Source organism: Hylobates moloch, unplaced genomic scaffold (genome assembly GCF_009828535.3).
Source record: "Hylobates moloch isolate HMO894 unplaced genomic scaffold, HMol_V3 SCAFFOLD_15, whole genome shotgun sequence".
Lineage (NCBI taxonomy): Eukaryota > Metazoa > Chordata > Mammalia > Primates > Hylobatidae > Hylobates > Hylobates moloch.
The window spans coordinates 86,349,423-86,358,182 of record NW_026652290.1 but is presented as its reverse complement, the minus strand read 5'-3'; the positions used below and the strand labels follow the sequence as shown (position 1 = coordinate 86,358,182).

Genomic DNA, 8,760 nt, shown 5'->3' with positions numbered 1-8,760 from the left:
GTGGTGGCAGGCACCTGTAATCCCAGCTACTTGGGAGGCTGAGGCAGGAGAATCACTTGAACCCAGGAAGCAGAGGGCGCAGTGAGCCGAGATCACGCCACTGCACTCCAGCCTGGGCAACAAAGCAAGACTCCGTCTTAGAAAAAAAATCCATGCTGAAACACCATTTTTCAACTTGAGATTGGTAAAAATCAAGTTTGATAGCCCGTCAGGTAGGAACTGATACAAACATGTACTCCTACACACTGCCATGAAGGCAAACCAACAGTACCCAGCAAAAATTATAAGGCACATACCCATTTCCGAGGATGATCTAAATAAGCATGTTCACCTGCCAATGATGTACTGTACAGTTATTCACTGCAACACTAAGTAATTTTTTTTGAGACAGAGTCTTTCTCTGTCGCCCAGGCTGGAGTACAGTGGCACAATCTTGGCTCACTGCAACCTCTACTCAATCAGGTTCAAGCGATTCTCCTGCCTCAGACTCCCAAGTAGCTGGGGGATTACAGGCGTGAGCCACTGCAGCAAGCAAAAAAATTTTTTAAATTAAAAATAAAAACTGATTACTCATCAGTGCTAGACTAGAAGTTTAGAAGGAATGAGTCTGGACCAGCACTTCAAATCAGTAACAATCAACTTGGCAGTTCCAATCACAGAAAACAAGTGGGGGAATGCACCAAACCTTATTTTAAAATGCATCTATCGGTAACAGGGGTGCCAAGCTGCACGTAAGAGGTATTGGCCCAAACAGCCCTTTTCCCCACAAGCGTAGAATTTGTTTAAAACCATTTTTGCCCCTACCCCTCCTCCACACCTTTTTATCCTTTCAATACTCATTTCTAGGACACTGCTAGCTGCCCATCCTAAAGCTACAGGATTAATGCCTCCTACTTTTGGCTGAGAGCTCCCACTTCCAAAAATTAAGTATCAGGATTATTTGTTCAATCTCTGCAGATTTATTGTTGAGTAAACTTATCTTTATATAATACAGAACAATTAAAGCTAACCAAGTGCAACAGATAAATAAGCCTGCCAATTATACACATAACTTTATACCAACCATAATTCAGCCAGTCAAAATTCCAAAAACAAAGAATCCAAATAACTTCCAACATACTAGCGATCAAACTACCGAATAAACTTGATGCAGACCAGTATTCCCAAGTTGCAATGGTATCCAATGACTTTGCTGAAATGCATAAAATGGACAAGCCTAGGTATCTGTGCAACCAGCAGGTTTTTTTTTTTTTTTTTGGACCAAGGCTAGAGAATGCCTGGTAAAAGCTTGACCAGAAAACTCTCAAAAGTAACTGTTACTGCCCTATTCTTAAGATATTTAAAATTCCAATAAAGAACCTACTGGCTATAACATTCTAAGGTCTACCAGATGCTACCAAAAAATACTAGCTACATGGAGTGCTGCTAAATATAGCTGAGATTTACAAAACCACTTTAGTCTCATAGACATTCTGATTGACATCTTTAATTACTTTGCACCAGCCTGGCAAAATAGAAGAATGTTGTGGTTGGGAACTGCAAAACCTAGCTTGAAGATTAACAGGTCTTTGCTCAGAATAAGACAATCCATTTGAATAGATGAAGAGTATCTGGGCTGGAAAATTTTGCAAAGCTGGTTTACATGAAGGTGTTTTGTCCCAATCTCAGACAATTCCTCACACATGCATTTTTTGGTATAAAAGTGGTTAACTAATGTAGAAAGCAAAGAAACAAAAGACGATTGAGTAGAACTCCCCATTATCTTGGGGAGTTCTAATTGACACTATGCCACCTAGTAGCCTGAAAGCTGCAATTTATACTATCATCCAGAAATCAGTTTCTCCCTATTTCTCATACATTTAATCAGTTTTGCTTAGTTCCTGTCATGCTCATTTAGACAAATCCGTGGTCCTACTAGCTTCACTACTGATCATACAATACCTACCAACGCCAACTTCAAACAGATTAGCCAACTTAAGGATCTGTCATGATGCATTCATGCTGTGTTATAGGGGACTCAGGTCATCTTACCCAAAGCTACAAGGGTAAAATGGAATTTTCAAAGTCCCTTAAGATCCTGGCCAAGTTTTATGTATAGAATAGTGATGTTCAAGACTTAACCAACACCTTTCAATTCTGAACGTAGGTATGCATGAATAAGGTTAACAATTGTAACGTCTGACTCTGAAATTTATCAAATTAAGAAGTGTTAATATTGAACACAAATCAAAAATCTAGTTAGAAATGTTTTATTTAAATGTGCCAAATAAAAACCCACATTTTCAGACCATAGGATGTTAATACATTCAACAAAAATTTATATTATCTTACTGCTGTGAATTTACATAGTAATCCAGATCCATTTTGATTAGATGGTTGAATTATCTTTCCTAGGTTACACTTTACAGACATCACAAATCCCTTATAATAATGTAAACAAAATAACTTTTCCCTAAAGGGTGAACTTGAGAGCTTCAGTCCATTCTTTCAGGACTTGCACTTCTGCGAGGACTTCCTGATGGGGAACGACTAAAAAGAAAAACATTAGGTTTGGATCCAATTAGTGTCAATTGAAACTCTCATGTACATGTACTAACTTTCAATAAATTCAAAGGTGGCCTAAGGTACTAATTTCCCAGAGCAAACACCTAAAAATGACATGAGACTTACATATATTCATCTTTTGTCCCTGGCTTAAGATTAGGCTATCCTGGCCAGGCACGGTGGCTTGCGCCTGTAACCCCAGCACTTTGGGAGGCCGAGGCAGGTGGATCACCTGAGGTCAGGAGTTTGAGGCCAACCTGGCCAACATGGTCAAACTCTGTCTCTACTGAAAATACAAAAAATTAGCCAGGCATGGTGGTGGGCGCCTGTAATCCCAACTGCTCAAGAGGCTGAGACAGGATAATTGCTTGAACCCGGGGAGCAGAGGCTGCAGTGAACCAAGATTGAGCCACTGCACCTCAGCCTGGATGACAGAACGAAAACTCCATCTCAAAAAAAAAAAAAAAAAAAAAAAAAATTAGACTATCCTCCTCGTCAAAATTGGAAGGTCAACTTGCAGTTAAATATGACAACTATCTGAAGTTTTCTGGTCATTAAGTAGCACTAGGCAGGTAACTTATTTGCAAGACTTTTCTCCTTTGTATCTACTGCACATGTGGGGAAAAGGCATATTTCTTAGAAAAATTTCTACCAAGTACTCACAGGACCAATCACATCTTAATAATCACCCTAACATTTTATGACTAAATATTTCCAGCAAAAGTATAAACTAATGTTCTTGAATAAAAAAAAAAATTATTTCAGAAACTTAGCATAGTATTTTAATCTATATAGCACCAATTCTCCAAAGAGCTCAAAGACTGCAAAGCAGTAAGCAAACAAATTCTGCAGAGGCCACACTTGACAGGCAAGATTTGGCAACAAAACATTTAGCTTACCTTCTTTTTGGAGACGGAGATCTGGACTTTGATCGGCTGTCAAAACATGAGAAATTCTATTAAATAAAGAGTACTAACCACTCCCTCTCTTGTAGTCACCAATACCAAAACAAACCCCCAAATGTCCTAAGCTTAAAATGTCAGACTGCACTTAAACTGAAAAACATCCTACCAGTTGTTGCTAACAAAGGCCAATCTTTCAACAACTGTTTTTCAAAAAATGAGTCAATTACTACACCATGATGAATCTTTTACATTCTGCTTTAAGCACATTAATTTCGGGATGCTTCTCCATGCACCTATCAGTTCTAACAGGGGCCTCTTTAATCCCCCAAGTCACAAGCTTCTTTCTCACTATAGTTTTACATTCCCTTGTTTAGGGAAAGTCAGCCAGTAATAAATAGGACATACATAAATAAGGTACTGTGTTCCCACTGACACCTAAGTTTAGAGTTAACACTTAAAACTTCAACAATTAACACTTTGAACTCTTTGGATATTGGTGCCATATAACTAGAAAAGCATAATCAAATTTTTACCCTACCTGCTTCTTGGTCGTGAAATAGACCTGGATCTTGATCTTGACCTCGACGGGGATCTTAATAAAAAAAAAGTGAAAAACACAATTATATCAATCAGTCCAAAGGAATTTCCTTAACTACTCAACACTGTATTAGGTTAGGCGCAGAGAAGCTAAAACTAAACAAGATGCAACACTTGCCTTACTCTAAAACACTTTCAAACAAACTGTTACCAGACATAAGGAACCACCATTTCAATTACTTGTTTCTATCACTCAATTGGTTAGTTTCCGTACAGGAGTAACATTCTCAAACACTGTGTAATATCCAAGGGAAATACATGGTTTTCATTTGATGAGACTGGTATGAAGGAAGCAAAACTAACCTCACTTGGCCGGGCGCGGTGGCTCACGCTTTGAGAGGTGAGGCAGAGAATGGGTGAACCGGAGGGTTGCAGTGAGCCAAGATCGGTCATGATCCAGCCTGGGGAGGGGGAAAAAAAAAAAAAAAAAAAAAACCAAAAAACTAACCTCACTTAAGGCACAGATCCCTCAGCTGGGCACTGTGGTACACAATGGCAGTCCCAGCTACTCAGGAGGCTAAGGCAAGATGAAAATAACCAGACCCCTGAACTGAGACTAATTCAGGTGATAAGGCCAGACGAAAAGAAAGCCACCCCCACTTAGTAAGGCTTTATTCCTGGATCAAGTTAGGTTTGAGAGCCATCAATCTGTCAGACAAACCAAATCAGACTGACATATCTATCTTTTAAATGTATCTAAAGAGATGGTTCATAGCTTTCTCAAATAGACCACAAGATTCAGAATTCCTGCATTTAAAGGTTTTGTGCTATTAAACAGCCATTTAACTCCCAGTAGCATTCTGTACCACGGTTTTATCGTTGGTACAGATAACAATATTGTTAATTACATGTTGCAATACTTATTTTACAATTTTTTCCATTCTATCTCCTTTTAAGGCTTTCTACAAAGAGTAAAGCTCTGGTTCTTTAGTTTTTTTTTTTACAAGTTACATATAAATTCCAAACTTTTACATCTCAAATATTCCCCGAAGCAATCCATTTGAACTATGTCTTTAAGACACTCTACTGCTAAGATGTGAACAATCCAAACACAAGTAAGGAAAAAAAGTGTTACATACTGGAAATACCTCGATCCTTTTATAGAACCAGACCTAGATCTTCTGAGTGACGCTGATCTTGATCTACGAAGAGAGATAGATCTTGATCGTCGAGGAGATGCTGACCTTGACCTACAATAAAGAACTTTAAGTCCATCTCCACATTTTTTTTTTTTTTTTTGGCCTGTTAAGACTTCAACTGCGGGCCGGGTGCGGTGGCTCACGCTTGTAATCCCAGCACTTTGGGAGGCCGAGGCGGGCAGACCACGAGGTCAGGAGATCGAGACCACAGTGAAACCCTGTCTCTACTAAAAATACAAAAAATTAGCCGGGCGTGGTGGCGGGCGCCTGTAGTCCCAGCTACTTGGAGAGGCTGAGGCAGGAGAATGGCGTGAACCCGGGAGGCGGAGCTTGCAGTGAGCCGAGATCGCGCCACTGCACTCCAGCCTGGGCAACACAGAGCGAGACTCCGTCTCAAAAAAAAAAAAACTTCAACAGGGGAACGGTGCAGTGGCTCATGCCTGTAATCCCAGCACTGTGGGAGGATCATTTGAGCCCAGGAGCTTGAGACCAGCCTGGGAAACAGTGCAAGACCATTTCTACAAAAATAAAAATTAGCTGGGTATGGTGGCAGTGCCTACAGTCCCAGCTACTCGGGAGGCTGAGACAGGAGGACTGCTTAAACCCAAGAGGTCATCAAGGCTGCAGTGAGTCGTGGTTATGCCACTGTACTCCAGCCTGGGTGACAGAGCAAGACCCTGTCTCCAAAAAAATAATGAGCTTTTTCTGTGTTGGACTATCAGTGAATTTAATAATAATACAGAAAGACTTCAATTAAACAAGATCTCACCTTCGTCCCCTGCTCCTGCTGCGTGAGCGAGAGTATCGCCTTCCTCTGGATCGAGAATGTGATCTAGACCGTGACCTATTTTTCAAGTTAGAGAAAAAACAAAATGTCAGACAATAACTCATTTTTAAGAGTTTGTGTGCCTCTGCTGAAATCAAATCTCAAAACTATTTAAATTTAGTGTCTCATTTGGAAATAAACTCTGGGCCTATTAGTTGTTGAGTTTTTTTTTTTTTTTTACTACCTAAAAAAAGGTTTGTTAAAAGCTGAATTACAACTTAGAATTACATAATATAAAACACTGTAATGTGTATTTAAAATAAACCTTGCAAGTTTGCAGGTCGACCCTCTTTGGCCCATGGTCTAGTAGATCTAGACGATCTAGAAGTATCTATAGCCGATCGCTGCATCTAGATGTTTTCTTCAATCTAACGACGATCAAACTGACAGCCAAATGAGCCAGGTGAGGCTTGATTGACGCAAGAAGATTTTTCTAGTTGGGAATGTGGTCAATCTGGTGTTCCTCTTTCTAAACCGGAGGGGGGCCCCCAATTGTAAGCCAAATTTACTGTTACGGCGATCACCGTCTCAAATTTTCTGCCCTTTAAAGAATAAGGTGAAGCTAGGTGTAGATGACTCGAGGGGATCTGGCCTCTTATGCTGATCACCTCAAGGTCTAGGAGGATCTTAATTGTCGGATTTGCAAGGCGCCTCAGCATATCATAAGGCTCGTGACATTCTGAATCAAGGCGACTGACTCAAACGAAGAAACCTGAAAGGTTTTGACCAGGTTGATTATTAATATAGTAACATTTTTTTAATTAAACAAAAATTGTAAAATACACCTGTACAATTAACATTCAAGTTTATAGAAAAACACTAGTTTCTGCCTTGCTAATAAAAGAATTACTTGATTAACTAGAATACCAACCATTCCTTTATTAAAATAAATACCTGCTTCTTCTTCGCCGGCTGTAACGATGACAATCATAAGCATAATGTCCCTTTTCGCCACACTCATAGCATCTATCGTTTGGATCAAAGGGACGTCGGGCAGGTGGTCTATCAAAACGTGATCTCCGAGGCATGCCTGTCGACAGTTCAACCCTCACTCGGGAGCCACAAATCACTCTAATAAAAGCAAATTAACAAAATTCTAAAGTTAAAAATATATTCAGGACTTCTAGATTTACAAAGAACTCTTTCCAACCACTCCTTCACCCTCAGAAACTTTGGCGGTCTTTACTAAGCCCTAACTCCATCTCTGCTATCTTCTTTAACCTTCGTGTGCCTTTAGCATGTAACACTATGACCAGCTATTTAAGACCTCTTCTAGACTTCAGAATCCAAACTTAGCACTAAGTTCATTATCTAGCCACAGTATATTTTAATGAACAGAAGTTTCATAACATCTTACTTACTTTCCATCCAGTCCTCGTACTGCATCTTCTGCATCTCTAGGATCTTCGAATTCCACAAAGGCAAATCCTGGAGGATTTCTCGCAATCCATACAGTTCTTAAAGGACCATAATAACTGAAAGCCCTTTCTAACTCTCCTTTACCAGCGCCAGTTCCCAGGTTACCAACATACACCTTGGTTTCTGTTTAAAAACGCAAATAGAAGAATGCACGTTATGCAAAATCTGGCCCAAGTTTCAATTACTTATTTGCCTTAAAACGGGCCATCCTCAAGATTGGGTAACGCACATTTAATGCCCTCTATCCCACACTGAACTTAGTCCTAAAACTGGTGAAAGCCCGAAAATCCCTAAAAAACTAGACTTCTGACAAAGTTCTTAACGTTCTAAATAATGCGGGGTGACCCTCCCGAACACAAGCAGAGATGCGTGGTAGGATACACCGAGGCTTGGGGCGGGACCCGACCCGGCCCCGCCCATGAGTCCCAGCAGCGCCGGGCGCACCCGGAGCGCGCGGGCCCGCAGCGGCAGCGGCGTCGCCTCGGTAGGGGCCGGGCCAGGAGAGCAGGGCTGCGCCGCCTCTCGTCCTCCGCGGCAACCGTCCCAGGCACAGGCTCGCCCAAGACTCCAGCTCCCCGCCCCAGAGCCGTAAACCGCGCTCGAAATAACTAAAAAAAAAAAAAAGCCAGTCGCTGATTACGTCCCCATTCCCATTCCGCAATTTAACCGATTGTTTGACGAGAACACGCAGCTCACAGCTACGAATTTCGTTCCGTCTCAAACACAACCACGATCTTACAGCTGCTGCCAGATCTGTCCGCTGAAGTGGCGGGAAAGCGCTGAGGAAATGCGCCACCACGGTCGTCAATGTGCGCAAAATGGCAGCCGCCGCCGAGGGCGGGGGGAGGGGGGCCGGCGGGCGGCTCCGAGAAAGGCAACGCGAAAACCGTCATCTCAACCCTGCTTCAGGCTGGATTGGGCCACAAAAATGCCCAAGAGTACGGAACTCGGTAGAGATGTACACCCGCCATCCCCTGTCTCCCTTCAGCACCCGGCCTCCGCTGCCTCCGGCTTCGTATGGCGTGCGCCGAAGCCGCCATTACGCACGCGGAATAACCGTCTCCCAACCGCCGCGCCAACCCTACGGCCTCACAGCGCTCACTACACCCACACCAACGTCCCTCACCGGACTCTAGCTTCTTACCTCCTCCGTACCGCCCGTAACGCGACATGATGACCGACCCGCGTGCTCGGCTCTTCAGCTCGCAGCTCCCAAGGCTAGACTGACACAAAAGCTGACACACACCCTCACCCGCCAACAGTCCCGGCGGCACTACGAGGAAGAACCCGGGTTCGCATTTATATATGCGGCAGCTGAGCTTTGCGCATG

General features: G+C 42.4%; 1 protein-coding gene across 2 annotated transcripts; it reads right to left on the bottom strand.

Annotated features, from left to right (window-relative positions):
* Positions 1–2,233: 2,233 nt before the first annotated feature.
* On the bottom strand, positions 2,234–8,698 carry SRSF7 (serine and arginine rich splicing factor 7). 2 transcript variants are annotated; one of them, XM_032179073.2, is made up of 8 exons: positions 8,575–8,698; positions 7,373–7,553; positions 6,906–7,082; positions 5,955–6,029; positions 5,126–5,236; positions 3,988–4,041; positions 3,444–3,479; positions 2,234–2,529 (listed from the first exon to the last, which is right to left on the bottom strand). In XM_032179073.2, the coding sequence occupies exons 1-8, from the start codon at positions 8,600–8,602 to the stop codon at positions 2,475–2,477; spliced, it is 717 nt and encodes a 238-aa protein (XP_032034964.1). In that variant the 5' UTR covers positions 8,603–8,698; the 3' UTR covers positions 2,234–2,474. The 2 variants fall into 2 exon arrangements, with proteins under 2 accessions (XP_032034964.1, XP_032034966.1); XM_032179075.2 differs by lacking the exon at positions 3,444–3,479.
* Between the last annotated feature and the right edge of the window lie 62 nt (positions 8,699–8,760).

Bases quoted from the DNA above. Each gene is read 5' to 3' on its own strand.
- SRSF7 (XM_032179073.2), bottom strand. From the start codon at position 8,602: ATGTCGCGTTACGGGCGGTACGGAGGAG. The intron at 4,042-5,125 runs GTATGTAACACT...TTTTTTATTAAG, and splicing joins AAAGGATCGAGGTATTTCCA to ATCCCCGTCGAGGTCAAGAT. The intron at 2,530-3,443 runs GTAAGCTAAATG...TTTTCTTTTTAG, and splicing joins TCTCCGTCTCCAAAAAGAAG to TCGTTCCCCATCAGGAAGTC.